Source organism: Bombina bombina, chromosome 1 (assembly GCF_027579735.1).
Source record: "Bombina bombina isolate aBomBom1 chromosome 1, aBomBom1.pri, whole genome shotgun sequence".
NCBI classification, from domain to species: domain Eukaryota; kingdom Metazoa; phylum Chordata; class Amphibia; order Anura; family Bombinatoridae; genus Bombina; species Bombina bombina.
In genome coordinates this window covers 1,217,322,656-1,217,342,249 of record NC_069499.1, presented here as the reverse complement: position 1 = coordinate 1,217,342,249, position 19,594 = coordinate 1,217,322,656, and the positions used below count along the sequence as shown (strand labels likewise).

The following is a 19,594-nucleotide window of genomic DNA, read 5'->3' as shown; positions in this document are numbered from 1 at the left end:
TTCAATGGTCTCCTTCTACGGGATCTATTTCATAGGTTCTCTGTTATCGGTCGTAGAGATTCATCTCTTACCTCCCTTTTCAGATCGACGATATACTCTTATATACCATTACCTCTACTGATTCTCGTTTCAGTACTGGTTTCGCTTTCTACTACATGTAGATGAGTGTCCTGGGGTAAGTCTCATTTTTTCATTTGCTTCTGGTTGCTAGAGGCTTGTTCATTGGCATTTTTCTTCTGTTAAGTGTGATCAGTCCACGGGTCATCATTACTTCTGGGATATTACTCCTCCCCAACAGGAAGTGCAAGAGGATTCACCCAGCAGAGTTGCATATAGCCCCTCCCCTCTACGTCACCTCCAGTCATTCTCTTGCACCCAACGACTAGATAGGATGTGTGAGAGGACTATGGTGATTTTATTTAGTTTATTTCTTCAATCAAAAGTTTGTTATTTTTTAATAGCACCGGAGTGTGTTATTCCTTCTCTGGTAGAGTTTGAAGAAGAATCTACCAGAGTTTTTACTATGATTTTAGCCGGAGTTGTTAAGATCATATTGCTGTTTCTCGGCCATCTGAGGAGAGGTAAACTTCAGATCAGGGGACAGCGGGCAGTTTATTCTGCAAAAAGGTATGTAGCAGTTTTTATTTTCTAACAATGGAATTGCTGAGAAAATCCTGCCATACCGACATTATATCATGTATGTATAATTTACATTTTAGTATTCTGGGGAATGGTACTTCACTGGAATTACACTGTGTATATAAGATTTTAGCCTAATAGAAATACAACAGGCTTTTTAATAATTCTTAATTATGTTAAACGTTTTTGCTGGAATGTAAAATCGTTTTCATTTTCTGAGGTACTGGGTGAATAAAATGTTTGGGCACTATTTTTCCACTTGGCAGTTGCTGGATCTAATTATGACAGTTTTTAATCTCTCTCACTGTTGTGTGTGAGGGGGTGGGACCTTTTTTGGCGCTTTTGCTACGCATCAAAAATTTCAGTCAAAAGCTCATTGTTTTTTCCTGCATGTTCCGGTTTATCTCTACAGAACCCAGGGATCTTCAAAGCTAATTTGAGGGAAGTAATCTAACAGAGCTGTAAGATTGTAGTTGACTGTGATAAAAAACGTTTATTCTTTAACTTTTTTATGCCTCAGGGTTAGTTATTTCTTGCTACTGGGTACAAGCCTTTGCTAAGTTGCATTTTGTTTTACAAAGCTGATTGATTTCATCTGTTATATATATTCAGTGCTTTTCAAGCACAGTTCGTTTTTTTCATTGTATTTTACTTGTATAGTATTTCCAAATTGCAAGTTTATTTGCTAGTTTGTTAAACATGTCTGATTCAGAAGATGAGACCTGTACTATTTGTACTAAAGCCAAGGTGGAGCCCAATAGAAATTTATGTACTAACTGTATTGATGCTACATTAAATAAAAGTCAATCTGTACAAATTGAACAAATTTCACCAAACAACGAGGGGAGAGTTATGCCGACTAACTCGCCTCACGTGACAGTACCTGCATCTCCCGCTCGGGACGTGCGCGATATGGCGACGCCAAGTACATCTGGGCGGCCATTACAAATAACATTACAAGATATGGCTACTGTTATGACTGAGGTTTTGGCTAAATTACCAGAACTAAGGGGCAAGCGTGATCACTCTGGAGTGAGAACAGAGTGCGCTGATAATGTTAGGGCCATGTCAGATACTGCGTCACAACTTGCAGAACATGAGGACGGAGAGCTTCATTCTGCGGCTGACGGTTCTGATCCAAACAGATTGGATTCAGATATTTCAAATTTTAAATTTAAGCTGGAAAACCTCCGTGTTTTACTAGGGGAGGTGTTAGCGGCCCTGAATGATTGTAACACAGTTGCAATACCCGAGAAAATGTGTAGGTTGGATAAATATTTTGCTGTACCAACAAGTACTGACGTTTTTCCTATACCTAAAAGACTAACTGAAATTATTACTAAGGAGTGGGATAGACCCGGTGTGCCGTTCTCACCCCCTCCAATATTTAGAAAGATGTTTCCAATAGACACCACCACACGGGATTTATGGCAAACGGTCCCTAAGGTGGAGGGAGCAGTTTCTACTTTAGCTAAATGTACCACTATCCCGGTAGAGGATAGCTGTGCCTTTTCAGATCCAATGGATAAAAAATTAGAGGGTTACCTTAAGAAAATGTTTGTTCAACAAGGTTTTATATTGCAACCCCTTGCATGCATTGCGCCGATCACGGCTGCAGCGGCATTCTGGATTGAGTCTCTAGAAGAGAATCTTGGTTCAGCTACGCTGGACGACATTTCAGACAGGCTTAGAGTACTTAAGCTATCTAATTCATTCATTTCGGAAGCCGTAGTACATTTAATTAAACTTACGGCTAAGAATTCCGGATTCGCCATTCAAGCGCGCAGAGCACTGTGGCTAAAATCCTGGTCAGCTGATGTAACTTCTAAGTCCAAATTACTTAATATACCTTTCAAGGGACAGACCTTATTTGGGCCTGGTTTGAAAGAAATTATCGCTGACATTACAGGAGGTAAGGGCCACGCCCTACCTCAAGACAAAGCCAAACCTAAGGCTAGACAGTCTAATTTTCGTTCCTTTCGGAATTTCAAAGCAGGAGCAGCATCATCTTCCACTACTCCAAAACAAGAAGGATCTGGTGCTCGCTACAGACAAGGCTGGAGACCTAACCAGTCCTGGAACAAGGGCAAGCAGGCCAGGAAGCCTGCAGCTGCCACTAAAACAGCATGAATTGAGGGCCCCCGATCCGGGATCGGATCTAGTGGGGGGCAGACTTTCTCTCTTCGCCCAGGCTTGGGCAAGAGATGTCCAGGATCCCTGGACGCTAGAGATAATATCTCAGGGATACCTTCTGGACTTCAAACACTCTCCTCCAAGAGAGAGATTTCATCTGTCAAGGTTGTCGACAAACCAAACAAAGAAAGAAGCGTTTCTACGCTGCATACAAGATCTATTGTTAATGGGAGTAATCCATCCAGTTCCACGGTCGGAACAGGGACAAGGGTTTTACTCAAATCTGTTTGTGGTTCCCAAAAAAGAGGGAACTTTCAGACCAATCCTGGATTTAAAGATCCTAAACAAATTCCTAAGAGTTCCATCATTCAAAATGGAGACTATCCGGACAATTTTACCCATGATCCAAGAAGGTCAGTACATGACCACAGTGGACTTAAAGGACGCTTACCTTCACATACCGATTCACAAAGATCATTACCGGTATCTAAGGTTTGCCTTTCTAGACAGGCATTACCAGTTTGTGGCTCTTCCATTCGGATTGGCTACAGCTCCCAGAATCTTCACAAAGGTTCTTGGTGCTCTCCTGGCGGTACTAAGACCGCGGGGAATTTCGGTAGCTCCTTACCTAGACGACATTCTGATACAAGCTTCAAGCTTTCAAACTGCCAAGTCTCATACAGAGTTAGTACTGGCATTTCTAAGGTCACATGGATGGAAGGTGAACGAAAAGAAAAGTTCACTCGTTCCACTTACAAGAGTTCCCTTCCTGGGGACTCTTATAGATTCTGTAGAAATGAAGATTTACCTGACAGAAGACAGGTTAACAAGACTTCAAAGTGCTTGCCGCACCCTTCATTCCATTCAACACCCATCGGTGGCTCAATGCATGGAGGTAATCGGCCTAATGGTAGCAGCAATGGACATAGTGCCATTTGCTCGCTTACACCTCAGACCACTGCAATTGTGCATGCTAAGTCAGTGGAATGGGGATTACTCAGACTTGTCCCCTTCTCTGAACCTGGATCAAGAGACCAGAAATTCTCTTCTATGGTGGCTTTCTCGGCCACATCTGTCCAGGGGGATGCCATTCAGCAGACCAGACTGGACAATTGTAACAACAGACGCCAGCCTTCTAGGTTGGGGTGCCGTCTGGAATTCTCTGAAGGCTCAGGGACAATGGAGTCAGGAGGAGAGTCTCCTGCCAATAAACATTCTGGAATTGAGAGCAGTTCTCAATGCCCTCCTGGCTTGGCCCCAGTTGACAACTCGGGGGTTCATCAGGTTTCAGTCGGACAACATCACGACTGTAGCTTACATCAACCATCAGGGAGGGACAAGGAGCTCCCTAGCAATGATGGAAGTATCAAAGATAATTCGCTGGGCAGAGTCTCACTCTTGCCACCTGTCAGCAATCCACATCCCGGGAGTGGAGAATTGGGAGGCGGATTTCTTAAGTCGTCAGACTTTTCATCCGGGGGAATGGGAACTTCATCCGGAGGTCTTTGCCCAAATACTTCGACGTTGGGGCAAGCCAGAGATAGATCTCATGGCGTCTCGACAGAACGCCAAGCTTCCTCGGTACGGGTCCAGATCCAGGGATCCAGGAGCAGTCCTAATAGATGCCCTGACGGCACCTTGGGACTTCAGGATGGCTTATGTGTTTCCACCCTTCCCGATGCTTCCTCGATTGATTGCCAGAATCAAACAGGAGAGAGCATCAGTGATTCTGATAGCACCTGCATGGCCACGCAGGACTTGGTATGCAGACCTGGTGGACATGTCATCCTGTCCACCTTGGTCTCTACCTCTGAAACAGGACCTCCTGATACAGGGTCCTTTCAAACATCAAAATCTAACTTCTCTGAAGCTGACTGCTTGGAAATTGAACGTTTGATTTTATCAAGACGTGGTTTTTCTGAGTCAGTTATTGACACCTTAATACAGGCCAGGAAGCCTGTTACCAGAAAGATTTACCATAAAATATGGCGTAAATACCTATATTGGTGTGAATCCAAAGGTTACTCTTGGAGTAAGGTTAGGATTCCTAGGATATTGTCTTTTCTACAAGAAGGTTTAGAAAAGGGTTTATCTGCTAGTTCATTAAAGGGACAGATCTCAGCTCTGTCTATTCTGTTACACAAACGTCTGTCAGAAGTGCCAGACGTTCAGGCTTTTTGTCAGGCTTTAGCGAGGATTAAGCCTGTGTTTAAGACTGTTGCTCCACCATGGAGTTTAAATCTTGTTCTTAACGTTTTACAGGGCGTTCCGTTTGAACCCCTCCATTCCATTGATATAAAGTTGTTATCTTGGAAAGTTCTATTTTTAATGGCTATTTCATCGGCTCGAAGAGTCTCTGAATTATCAGCCTTACATTGTGATTCTCCTTATTTGATTTTTCATTCGGATAAGGTAGTTCTGCGTACTAAACCTGGGTTCTTACCCAAGGTAGTCACTAACAGGAATATCAATCAAGAGATTGTTGTTCCATCTTTGTGTCCAAATCCTTCTTCAAAGAAGGAACGTCTTCTGCACAATCTGGATGTAGTTCGTGCCCTAAAATTTTACTTACAGGCAACTAAAGAATTTCGACAGACGTCTTCCCTGTTTGTCGTTTACTCTGGTCAGAGGAGAGGTCAAAAAGCTTCTGCTACCTCTCTCTCTTTTTGGCTTCGTAGCATAATACGTTTAGCCTATGAGACTGCTGGACAGCAACCTCCTGAAAGAATTACAGCTCATTCCACTAGAGCTGTGGCTTCCACTTGGGCCTTTAAGAATGAGGCCTCTGTTGAACAGATTTGCAAGGCTGCAACTTGGTCTTCGCTTCATACTTTTTCCAAATTTTACAAATTTGACACATTTGCTTCCTCGGAGGCTATTTTTGGGAGAAAGGTTCTTCAGGCAGTGGTTCCTTCTGTATAAAAGAGCCTGCCTATCCCTCCCGTCATCCGTGTACTTTTGCTTTGGTATTGGTATCCCAGAAGTAATGATGACCCGTGGACTGATCACACTTAACAGAAGAAAACATAATTTATGCTTACCTGATAAATTCCTTTCTTCTGTTGTGTGATCAGTCCACGGCCCGCCCTGTTTTTTAAGGCAGGTAATTATTTTTAAATTATACTCCAGTCACCACTACACCCTTGGTTCCTCCTTTCTCGTTGGTCCTTGGTCGAATGACTGGGGGTGACGTAGAGGGGAGGGGCTATATGCAACTCTATTGGGTGAATCCTCTTGCACTTCCTGTTGGGGAGGAGTAATATCCCAGAAGTAATGATGACCCGTGGACTGATCACACTACAGAAGAAAGGAATTTATCAGGTAAGCATAAATTATGTTTTTCCCATTCCTGAAACTGTCTTTTAAGGAATTTGATAGATTTTGCTTTATATGTTGTTTTTTCTCTTACATATTGCAAGATGTCCCAGATTGACCCTGGATCAGAAGCTACTTCTGGAAAAACGCTGCCTGATGCTGGTTCTACCAAAGTTAAGTGTATTTGCTGTAAACTTGTGGTAACTGTTCCTCCGGCTGTAGTTTGTGATGAATGTCATGATAAGCTTGCTAATGCAGATAGTATTTCCATTAGTAATATTCTATTACCTGTTGCTGTTCCATCAACATCTAATACTCCGGATGTTCCTGTTAATATAAAAGATTTTGTTTCTAAATCTATTAGGAAGGCTATGTCTGTTATTCCTCCTTCCAGTAAACGTAAAAGGTCTTTCAAAACTTCACATTTTTCAGATGAATTTTTAAATGAACATCATCATTCTGATTTGTCTGTTTCTGATGAGGATTTTTCTGGTTCAGAGGATTCTGTCTCAGATATTGACACTGATAAATCTTCATATTTATTTAAAATGGAATTTATTCGTTCTTTACTTAAAGAAGTTTTAATCGCATTAGAGATGGAGGAATCTAGTCCTCTTGATACTAAATCTACTAAGCGTTTAAATTCGGTTTTTAAACCTCCTACAGTTATTCCGAAAGTTTTTCCTGTCCCTGATGCTATTTCTGAAGTAATTTCTAGGGAATGGAATAATCTGGGTAATTCATTTACTCCTTCTAAAAGGTTTAATAAATTGTATCCTGTGCCATCTGACAGATTAGAGTTTTGGGACAAAATCCCTAAAGTTGATGGGGCTTTCTCTACTCTCGCTAAACGTACTACTATTCCTACGGCAGATAGTACTTCCTTTAAGGATCCTTTAGATAGGAAGATTGAATCCTTTCTAAGGAAAGCTTATTTATGTTCAGGTAATCTTCTTAGGCCTGCTATTTCTTTGGCTGATGTTGCGGCAGCTTCCACTTTTTGGTTGGAGGCTTTGGCACAACAAGTGTCAGATCATTATACTCATAGCATTGTTAATCTTCTTCAACATGCTAATAACTTTATTTGTGATGCCATCTTTGATATCATTAGAGTTGATGTCAGGTATATGTCTTTAGCTATTTTAGCTAGAAGAGCTTTATGGCTTAAAACTTGGAATGCAGATATGTCTTCTAAGTCAACTTTGCTTTCCCTTTCTTTCCAAGGTAATAAATTGTTTGGTTGCTTTCTCTACTCTCGCTAAACGTACTACTATTCCTACGGCAGATAGTACTTCCTTTAAGGATCCTTTAGATAGGAAGATTGAATCCTTTCTAAGGAAAGCTTATTTATGTTCAGGTAATCTTCTTAGGCCTGCTATTTCTTTGGCTGATGTTGCGGCAGCTTCCACTTTTTGGTTGGAGGCTTTGGCACAACAAGTGTCAGATCATTATACTCATAGCATTGTTAATCTTCTTCAACATGCTAATAACTTTATTTGTGATGCCATCTTTGATATCATTAGAGTTGATGTCAGGTATATGTCTTTAGCTATTTTAGCTAGAAGAGCTTTATGGCTTAAAACTTGGAATGCAGATATGTCTTCTAAGTCAACTTTGCTTTCCCTTTCTTTCCAAGGTAATAAATTGTTTGGTTCCCAGTTGGATTCTATTATTTCAACTGTTACTGGGGGGAAAGGAACTTTTTTACCTCAGGATAAAAAATCTAAAGGTAAATATAGGGCTGCTAATCGTTTTCGTTCCTTTCGTCAGAATAAGGAACAGAAGCCTGATCCTTCCCCTAAAGGAACGGTTTCTGTTTGGAAACCATCTCCAGTCTGGAATAAATCCAAGCCTTTCAGAAAGCCAAAGTCAGCTCCCAATTCCACATGAAGGTGCGGCCCTCATTATGCATGGAAATTCTAGGTCTTATGACTGCTGCATCAGACGCAATCCCCTTTGCTCGTTTTCACATGCGACCTCTTCAGCTTTGTATGCTGAACCAGTGGTGCAGGGATTATACAAAGATATCACAGTTAATATCTTTAAATCCGATTGTACGACACTCTCTGACGTGGTGGACAGATCACCATCGTTTAGTTCAAGGGGCTTCTTTTGTTCTTCCAACCTGGACTGTGATCTCAACAGATGCGAGTCTGACAGGTTGGGGAGCTGTATGGGGGTCTCTGACAGCGCAGGGGGTTTGGGAATCTCAGGAGGCGAGATTACCAATCAACATTTTGGAACTCGTGGGATTTTCAGAGCTCTTCAGTCGTGGCCTCTTCTGAAGAGAGAATCGTTCATTTGTTTTCAGACGGACAATGTCACAACCGTGGCATATGTCAATCATCAAGGGGGGACTCACAGTCCTCTGGCTATGAAAGAAGTATCTCGGATACTTGTATGGACGGAATCCAGCTCCTGTCTAATTTCTGCGCTTCACATCCCAGGTATAGACAATTGGGAAGCGGATTATCTCAGTCGCCAGACGTTACATCCGGGCGAATGGTCTCTTCACCCAGAGGTATTTCTTCAGATTGTTCAAATCTGGGGACTTCCAGAAATAGATCTGATGGCCTCTCATCTAAACAAGAAACTTCCCAGGTATCTGTCCAGATCCAGGGATCCTCAGGCGGAGGCAGTGGATGCATTGTCACTTCCTTGGAAGTATCATCCTGCCTATATCTTTCTGCCTCTAGTTCTTCTTCCAAGAGTGATCTCCAAGATTCTAAAAGAGCTTTCGTTTGTTCTGCTGGTGGCTCCAGCATGGCCTCACAGGTTTTGGTATGCGGATCTTGTTCGGATGGCTACTTGCCAACCTTGGACTCTTCCGTTAAGACCAGACCTTCTTTCTCAAGGTCCTTTTTCCATCAGGATCTCAAATTATTAAATTTGAAGGTATGGAGATTGAACGCTTGATTCTCAGTCATAGAGGTTTCTCTGACTCTGTAATTAATACTATGTTACAGGCTCGTAAATCTGTGTCTAGGAAGATATATTATCGAGTCTGGAAGACTTACATTTCTTGGTGTTCTTCTCATCAATTTTCCTGGCATTCTTTTAGAATTCCTAGAATTTTACAGTTTCTTCAGGATGGTCTGGATAAAGGTTTGTCTGCAAGTTCCTTGAAAGGACAAATTTCTGCTCTTTCTGTGCTGTTTCACAGAAAGATTGCTAATCTTCCTGATATTCATTGTTTTGTACAGGCTTTGGTTCGTATAAAACCTGTCATTAAGTCAATCTCTCCTCCTTGGAGTTTGAATTTGGTTCTGGGGGCTTTACAAGCTCCTCCGTTTGAACCTATGCATTCTCTGGATATTAAATTACTTTCTTGGAAAGTGTTGTTCCTTTTGGCCATCTCTTCTGCTAGAAGAGTTTCTGAGTTATCTGCTCTTTCTTGTGAATCTCCTTTTCTGATTTTTCATCAGGATAAGGCGGTGTTGCGGACTTCATTTAAATTTTTACCTAAAGTTGTGAATTCTAACAACATTAGTAGAGAAATTGTGGTTCCTTCATTGTGTCCTAATCCTAAGAATTCTAAGGAAAGATTGTTACATTCTTTGGATGTAGTTAGAGCTTTGAAATATTATGTTGAAGCTACTAAAGATTTCCGAAAGACTTCTAGTCTATTTGTTATCTTTTCCGGTTCCAGGAAAGGTCAGAAGGCCTCTGCCTTTTCTTTGGCGTCTTGGTTAAAATCTTTGATTCATCATGCTTATGTCGAGTCGGGTAAAACTCCGCCTCAAAGGATTACAGCTCATTCTACTAGGTCAGTTTCTACTTCCTGGGCGTTTAGGAATGAAGCTTCGGTTGATCAGATTTGCAAAGCAGCAACTTGGTCTCTTTGCATATTTTTACTAAATTCTACCATTTTGATGTGTTTTCTTCTTCTGAAGCAGTTTTTGGTAGAAAAGTACTTCAGGCAGCTGTTTCAGTTTGATTCTTCTGCTTATAATTTCAGTTTTTTTCATTATAAGATTTAAACTTTATTTTGGGGTGTGGATTATTTTTCAGCGGAACTGGCTGTCTTTATTTTATCCCTCCCTCTCTAGTGACTCTTGCGTGGAAGTTCCACATCTTGGGTATTTATTATCCCATACGTCACTAGCTCATGGACTCTTGCTAATTACATGAAAGAAAACATAATTTATGTAAGAACTTACCTGATAAATTCATTTCTTTCATATTAGCAAGAGTCCATGAGGCCCACCCTTTTTTGTGGTGGTTATGATTTTTTTGTATAAAGCACAATTATTCCAATTCCTTATTTTTTATGCTTTCGCACTTTTTTCTTATCACCCCACTTCTTGGCTATTCGTTAAACTGATTTGTGGGTGTGGTGAGGGGTGTATTTATAGGCATTTTTGAGGTTTGGGAAACTTTGCCCCTCCTGGTAGGAATGTATATCCCATACGTCACTAGCTCATGGACTCTTGCTAATATGAAAGAAATGAATTTATTAGGTAAGTTCTTACATAAATTATGTTATTATTCCAACTGTAGAGACATTGGTGGTTTTAAAGGTGGAGAATTTAGGTGCAGTGTTTGAAGGAGGGGACAAGAAGGTGGGTGGGGGCAAATAAATAATGATAATTAAGGGAGGAATTTGGGATGGAAATGGGATTCATGCTGAACATGGAAATGATAAGGGATTGCCAGGTAAGCTGGTAATGAGAACAGGAAATAATATTTACTTGTGACAAAATAGCAGAACATTTCAACATCTATCTTTATGTTTATTATTTGTGTCTTCTATAAACTATCATAAGCAGGAGTGGGCATAATAGCAGACTTTGTCCCACTCCCTCTCATTGCTAATTAGTCTATAAAATAATATTACATAAGTTGCACATATGATATCACATGCCCATAGTTACTCTCTCATTAATATTATATAATGAGTGGAATCTGACATGTGACTGCTTATCATTGCAGGCGAGTTAAACACCATTGCTCCAATCATCTCTAATTTCTTCCTGTGTTCCTACGCACTGATTAATTTTAGCTGTTTTCATGCATCCATTACCAACTCTCCAGGTGAGTTCTAGAACCTAGTAAGACTTTGACATTTTTAAATTGTCCTTCACTGAGGAAATAGAAAGCCGGAGAGAGGAAGTCATATTCAGTGATTGCTCCATTGAAGAGATTCTCTGCATTCGGCACATTTTTTTTGTTTTTTTTTCACAGAATTTATTTATTATCCAACCAAGTACAGAAAAATAAATTGAGCACATTTGTTTTACCATTGCAACTCGCAGGGTGTATCATATACTAAAACAATATCTCATTGAAAAAAGGAACATAGACAAGTAATCAACATTATGAGTTAAGAAACAAACATCATAGTAGACCTTGAGGTGAAAAAACAACAACATACTGTTCCTGTATTTTACGAGGATATAGAATAATTAACGGACTCCATGTTTTGAAGAATTCTTCAGCACTGTCTTTAAAGTAAAATAGGGCATTATATGATTCAAAAACTATCTGTTGAAGAACCAACTCACGAAAATCGGAAAATCTCAAAGGAAGTGAGTTCTTCCAATTTTTCAGGATCAAAAGTCTGGTCACCAAGATTATAGTATTCAATAATCTAATATTGTTCGACTTGACCCTTACTAAATTAGGGTGGATAAAAAAAGGAACCTAGACAAGTAATCAACATTATGAGTTAATAACAAGCATCACAGTAGACCTTGAGGTGAAAAAAAAACATACTTGTTGAAGCTTTCTATACTAAATCAATAAATAACTAAAAAAAAAAAAAAAATAGGCCCTTTCTCTTGTTAGGTGTATCCAGTCCACGGATCATCCATTACTTGTGGGATATTCTCCTTCCCAACAGGAAGCTGCTATATAGCTCCTCCCCTAACTGCCATATCCAGTCATTCTCTTGCAAGCTCTCAACATAGCTGGAGGTAGTAAGAGAAAAGTGGTAAAATATAGTTAGTTTTTTCTTCAATCAAAAGTTTATTGTTTTTAAATGGTACCGGAGTGTACTATTTTATCTCAGGCAGCATTTAGAAGAAGAATCTGCTTGCGTTTTTCTATGATCTTAAGTAACTAAGATCCACTGCTATTCTCACATATGTCTGAGGAGTGAGGTAACTTCAGAGGGAGAATGGCGTGCAGGGTATCCTGCAATAAGGTATGTGCAGTTAAGTTTTTCTAGGGATGGAATTTGCTAGAAAATGCTGCTGATACCGGATTAATGTAAGTTAAAGCCTAAATACAGTGATTTAATAGCGACTAGTATCAGGCTTGCTATCAGAGTTATATACTCTGATTAATGTGCAATATAAAACGTTTGCTGGCATGTTTAATCGTTTTTATATATGCTTTGGTGATAAAACTTATTGGGGCCTAGTTTTTTCCACATGGCTGGCTTTATTTTTGCCTAGAAACAGTTTCCTGAGGCTTTCCACTGTTATAGTATAAAAGTTACAGTTGGTGCAGTTAAAATTACAAACTGTGACATTCAGCTTCCCTCAGCAGTCCCCTGCATGCTATAGGACATCTCTGAAGGGCTCAAAAGGCTTCAAAAGTAGGAGCTGTGGCAGTTGTTATGACTGTTTAAAAAACATATTTTTCGTTTTGTTAATCTGTTTTTTGTATTAAGGGGTTAATCATCCATTTGCAAGTGGGTGCAATGCTCTGCTAACTTGTTACATACACTGTAAAAATTTCGTTAGTTTAACTGCCTTTTTTCACTGTTATTTCAAATTTTGGCAAAATTTGTTTCTCTTAAAGGCACAGTAACGTTTTTTTTTTATATTGCTTGTTAACTTGATTTAAAGTGTTTTCCAAGCTTGCTAGTCTCATTGCTAGTCTGTATAAACATGTCTGACATAGAGGAAACTCCTTGTTCATTATGTTTAAAAGCCATGGTGGAACCCCATAGGAGAATGTGTACTAAATGTATTGATTTCACTTTAAACAATAAAGATCAGCTGTTATCTTTAAAAGAATTATCACCAGAGGATTCTGACGAGGGGGAAGTTATGCCGACTAACTCTCCCCACGTGTCGGGTCCTTTGACTCCCGCTCAAGGGACTCACGCTAAAATGGCGCCAAGTACATCAAAGACGCCCATAGCGATTACTTTGCAGGACATGGCGGCAATCATGGATAATACCCTGTCAGCGGTATTAGCCAGACTGCCTGAATTCAGAGGAAAGCGCGATAGCTCTGGGGTTAAACATAATACAGAGCGCGCAGATGTTTTAAGGCCCATGTCTGATACTGCGTCACAATATGCAGAAGCTGAGGAAGAGCTTCAGTCTGTGGGTGACGTCTCTGACTCGGGGAAACCTGATTCAGATATGTCTACTTTTAAATTTAAGCTTGAGAACCTCCGGGTGTTGCTTGGAGAGGTTTTAGCTGCTCTGAATGACTGTGACACAATTGCAGTGCCAGAGAAATTGTGTAGACTGGATAAATACTACGCGGTGCCGGTGTGTACTGACGTTTTTCCAATACCTAAAAGGTTTACAGAAATTATTACTAAGGAGTGGGACAGACCCGGTGTGCCATTTCCCCCCCTCCTATTTTTAGAAAAATGTTTCCAATAGACGCCACCACACGGGACTTATGGCAGATGGTCCCTAAGGTGGAGGGAGCAGTTTCTACTTTAGCAAAGCGTACCACTATCCCTGTCGAGGACAGTTGTGCTTTTTCAGATCCAATGGATAAAAAATTAGAAGGTTACCTTAAGAAAATGTTTATTCAACAAGGTTTTATCCTGCAGCCCCTTGCATGCATTGCTCCTGTCACTGCTGCTGCGGCGTTCTGGTTTGAGTCTCTGGAAGAGGCCTTTCAGACAGCTACTCCATTGACTGAAATACTTGACAAGCTTAGAACACTTAAGCTAGCTAATTCTTTTGTTTCTGATGCCATTGTTCATTTGACTAAACTAACGGCTAAGAATTCTGGATTCGCCATCCAGGCGCGTAGGGCGCTATCGCTTAAATCTTGGTCAGCTGACGTGACTTCAAAGTCTAAATTACTTAACATTCCCTTCAAGGGGCAGACCCTATTCGGGCCTGGTTTGAATGAAATTATTGCTGACATTACTGGAGGTAAGGGTCATACCCTTCCTCAGGACAGGGCCAAATCAAGGGCCAAACAGTCTAATTTTCGTGCCTTTCGAAACTTCAAGGCAGGTGCAGCATCAACTTCCTCTGCTACAAAACAAGAGGAAACTTTTGCGCAATCCAAGCCGGCCTGGAAATCTAACCAGGCCTGGAGCAAAGGCAAGCAGGCCAGAAAGCCTTCTGCTGCCTCTAAAACAGCATGAAGGAACGGCCCCCTATCCGGCAACGGATCTAGTAGGGGGCAGACTTTCTCTCTTCGCCCAGGCGTGGGCAAGAGATGTTCAGGATCCCTGGGCGTTGGAGATCATATCTCAGGGATATCTTCTGGACTTCAAAGCTTCCCCCCCACAAGGGAGATTTCACCTTTCGAGATTATCTGTAAACCAGATAAAGAAAGAGGCATTCTTACGCTGTGTGCAAGACTTCCTAATAATGGGAGTGATCCATCCAGTTCCACAGATGGAACAAGGACAGGGATTTTATTCAAATCTGTTTGTGGTTCCCAAAAAAGAGGGAACCTTCAGACCAATTTTGGATCTAAAGATCTTAAACAAATTCCTCAGAGTTCCATTGTTCAAAATGGAAACTATTCAGACAATCCTACCTATGATCCAGGAGGGTCAGTACATGACCACAGTGGATTTGAAGGATGCTTACCTTCACATACCGATTCACAAAGATCATCATCGGTTCCTAAGGTTTGCCTTTCTAGACAGGCATTACCAGTTTGTGGCTCTTCCCTTCGGGTTAGCTACAGCCCCAAGAATTTTTACAAAGGTTCTGGGGTCTCTTCTGGCGGTCCTAAGACCACGGGGCATAGCAGTGGCCCCTTATCTAGACGACAAACATTCAAATTGCCAAATCTCATACGGACATAGTGTTGGCATTTCTGAGGTCGCATGGGTGGAAAGTGAACGAGGGAAAGAGTTCTCTATCACCCCTCACAAGGGTGACCTTCCTAGGAACTCTGATAGATTCTGTAGAAATGAAAATTTACCTGACGGAGTCCAGGTTATCAAAGCTTCTAAATTCCTGCCGTGTTCTTCACTACATTCCGCGCCCTTCGGTGGCTCAGTGCATGGAAGTGATCGGCTTAATGGTAGCGGCGATGGACATAGTGCCATTTGCGCGCCTACATCTCAGACCGCTGCAATTATGCATGCTCAGTCAGTGGAATGGGGATTACACAGATTTGTCCCCTCTGCTAAATCTGGATCAAGAGACCAGAGATTCTCTTCTCTGGTGGCTATCTCGGGTCCATCTGTCCAAAGGTATGACCTTTCTCAGGCCAGATTGGACAATTGTAACAACAGATGCCAGCCTTCTAGGTTGGGGTGCAGTCTGGAATTCCCTGAAGGCTCAGGGATTGTGGACTCAGGAGGAGAAACTGCTCCCAATAAATATTCTGGAGTTAAGAGCAATATTCAATGCTCTTCTAGCTTGGCCTCAGTTAGCAACCTTGAGGTTCATCAGATTTCAGTCGGACAACATCACGACTGTGGCTTACATCAACCATCAAGGGGGGACCAGGAGCTCCCTAGCGATGTTAGAAGTCTCCAAGATAATTCGCTGGGCAGAGACTCCCTCTTGCCATCTATCAGTGATTCAAATCCCAGGTGTAGAGAACTGGGAGGCGGATTTTCTAAGTCGTCAGACTTTTCATCCGGGGGATTGGGAACTCCATCCGGAGGTGTTTGCTCAATTGGTTCATCGTTGGGGCACACCAGAATTGGATCTCATGGCGTCTCACCAGAACGCCAAGCTTCCTTGTTACGGATCCAGGTCCAGGGACCCAGAAGCGATGCTGATAGATGCTCTAGCAGCACCGTGGTTCTTCAACCTGGCTTATGTGTTTCCACCGTCTCCTCTGCTCCCTCGACTGATTGCCAAAATTAAACAGGAGAGAGCATCGGTGATCTTGATCACGCCTGCGTGGCCACGCAGGACCTGGTATGCAGACCTGGTGGACATGTCATCCTTTCCACCTTGGCCTCTGCCTCTGAGACAAGACCTTCTACTACAAGGTCCTTTCAATCATCCAAATCTAATTTCTCTGAGACTGACTGCCTGGAGATTGAACGCTTGATTTTATCAAGGCGTGGCTTCTCCGAGTCAGTCATTGATACCTTAATGCAGGCACGAAAGCCTGTAACCAGGAAAATCTTCCATAAGATATGGCGCAAATATCTTCATTGGTGTGAATCCAAGAATTACTCATGGAGTAAGGTTAGGATTCCTAGGATATTGTCCTTTCTCCAAGAGGTTTTGGATAAAGGATTATCAGCTTGTTCTTTAAAGGGACAGATTTCTGCTCTGTCTATCCTTTTGCACAAGCGTCTGGCAGAGGTTCCAGACGTCCAGGCATTTTCTCAGGCTTTGGTTAGAATTAAGCCTGTGTTTAAACCTGTTGCTCCTCCATGGAGCTTAAACTTGGTTCTTAAGGTTCTTCAAGGAGTTCCGTTTGAACCCCTTCATTCCATTGATATCAAACTTTTATCTTGGAAAGTTCTGTTTTTGATGGCTATTTCCTCGGCTCGTAGAGTCTCTGAGTTGTCAGCTTTACAATGTGATTCTCCTTATCTGATTTTCCATACAGATAAAGTAGTTCTGCGTACAAAACCTGGGTTTTTACCTAAGGTAGTTTCCAACAAGAATATCAATCAAGAGATTGTTGTTACATCATTGCGTCCTAATCCTTCTTCAAAGAAGGAACGTCTTTTACATAATTTGGACGTAGTCCGTGCTTTAAAGTTTTACTTACAAGCGACTAAAGATTTTCGTCAAACATCTTCCCTGTTTGTTGTTTACTCTGGACAGAGGAGAGGTCAAAAGGCTTCGGCAACCTCTCTTTCTTTTTGGCTTCGGAGCCTAATACGCTTAGCCTATGAGACTGCTGGACAGCAGCCCCCTGAAAGGATTACAGCTCATTCTACTAGAGCTGTGGCTTCCACCTGGGCCTTTAAAAATGAGGCTTCTGTTGAACAGATTTGCAAAGCGGCGACTTGGTCTTCGCTTCATACCTTTTCAAAATTTTACAAATTTGATACTTTTGCTTCTTCAGAGGCTATTTTTGGGAGAAAGGTTCTACAGGCAGTGGTCCCTTCCATTTAAGTACCTGCCTTGTCCCTCCCTTCATCCGTGTACTTTAGCTTTGGTATTGGTATCCCACAAGTAATTGATGATCCGTGGACTGGATACACCTAACAAGAGAAAACATAATTTATGCTTACCTGATAAATTTATTTCTCTTGTAGTGTATCCAGTCCACGGCCCGCCCTGTCCTTTTAAGGCAGGTCTAAATTTTAAACTACAGTCACCACTGCACCCTATGGTTTCTCCTTTCTCGGCTAATTTCGGTCGAATGACTGTATATGGCAGTTAGGGGAGGAGCTATATAGCAGCTCTGCTGTGGGTGATCCTCTTGCAACTTCCTGTTGGGAAGGAGAATATCCCACAAGTAATGGATGATCCGTGGACTGGATACACCACAAGAGAAATAAATTTATCAGGTAAACATAAATTATGTTTTCTCTATTCCCCATCCCTTAACCCTGATCTTAGTAGTTGTAAGGAGCCAAACAAGATCCTTATCAGACCCAAAGCTTTAATTTCTTATAGGTTTTTCCCAAAAAACTTACGATATTCTTCTGAATAACCCAAAGGGGCCAGTATTTGTTCCTGTATTTTATGAGGATATAGAATAATTAACAGGCTCCATGTTTTGAAGAATTCTTCAGCACTGTCTTTAAAGTAAAATAGGTTATTATATGATTCAAAAACTATCTGTTGAAGAACCAACTCACGAAAATCGGAAAATCTCAAAGGAATCGAGTTCTTCCAATTTTTCAGGATCAAAAGTCTGGTCACCAAGATTATAGTATTGAATAATCTAATATTGTTCGGCTTGACCCTTACTAAATTAGAGTGGATAAAAAAAATAACATGGTGGGCTTCAATTTTAAAACTATCTTGATAGGGCTTTCCATACCAATGGTTAATTTTGCCCCAGAATTGAAATATTTTGGACAGGAAATAAACATATGTAAGATATCTACGTTTTCCAGGTGACATTTAGGGCAATATTGCTTGGTGGCTAAGAAAAATTTAGATAATCTAAAAGGGGTTAGATATGCGTTCTGTAATAACTTAGTATGTGATTCTTTCCAACTAACTGGTATATTTAGTTTTTCTAGTACAGCAAAACTGTAATTAATATAGGGAAACTCAGCACCCAGAAAATACTGTGACCAAAAAGTGACCAATTTGTAAAAAAGCATTTGTCCCTGTTTCGCCAACATAATATTGTATAAAAGAGAGATTGTAAATTTGCCTGCAGCAAACTTTTTAATACACTCATTTATCTCAGGCCACTGATAACCATCATAGCTCCAATCTCGGGATTTAATATAATGACATACTTGAAAATACCCAACTAAACTATGTCTGGGAAGTTCATAGCTATTTATTAAATTATTAAAAGGAAGAATTTGTCCCGAAGAAGAGAATATTTGATGGATATATTTAAGTCCTTTTTGTGCGCATATCTGATATACTGAACAGTGCATACCAGGTATAAACTCTGGATTTCCTTGGATCGGTAAAAAAAAACAAAGATCTATAATCTATATCTAGTATATTACAGATTTTTTGCCAAGCAATAATAATATTTTTAAATAATAATAAGTTGAATATATTTATAGGGAGTTTTGTAACTGCGCAGTGTAGAATAGCTTTTAAGGAAAAGGGAGATATAAGGGAACTTTCCATCTCTATTGAAGAAATTTTATTTAATTATGTGAGCCAGTCCAATGCTATTTTAGCTAAAGAAGACAGATAATATAATTTGATATCAGGGAAAGTGAATCCACCTTTCGTCTTTTTTTGAGAAAGTTTTGCTATTGAGATATGTGCCCTACGTCCTTTCCACAAAAAATGAGAACATGCAGAGTAAAACTTACTGACCTCTTTATTAGGAATAAATAAAGGCAAATTTTGAAGTAAATAGAGTATACATGGAAATAAAATTGTTTTGATTAGGTTGATACGAGCTAGCAGGGATACAGGGAATGTGGCCCAATTTTTAAGATCTAAAATAGCTTTTTCAAACACTGGTGAAAAATGTAATTTATACCACATTCTTGGGTTCTTATGAAGTGTAATACCTAGATATTTAATATTTTTAAACTGATGATCAATGTAGCTCTCCTTAAGTTTTGGAATCCATAAAAGTTAACTTTTTTGAAAATTGATCTTGTATCCGGAAAAAGAGCTGAAAAACGCTAGGATATGTAGGATTCTCGGGATAGATTTAGATGAATCTTCTAAGAAAATGAGCAGATCATCTGCATAAAGCGAAATTTTAACAGCCATTGTACCCAATCTAATTCCAACAAGTTCTTGTTGTAACCATATGGCCA

General features: G+C 40.6%; 1 protein-coding gene across 1 annotated transcript in view; it reads left to right on the top strand.

Moving 5' to 3' along the window:
* The window catches only part of SLC12A3 (solute carrier family 12 member 3), a 311,203-nt gene that overhangs the window by 117,145 nt on the left and 174,464 nt on the right, over positions 1 to 19,594 (top strand). Inside the window, exon 13 of the mRNA XM_053700267.1 lies at positions 11,020 to 11,121. Within this exon, the coding sequence (XP_053556242.1) occupies positions 11,020 to 11,121 (102 nt within the window). The remainder of the gene's footprint in view (positions 1 to 11,019; positions 11,122 to 19,594) is intronic.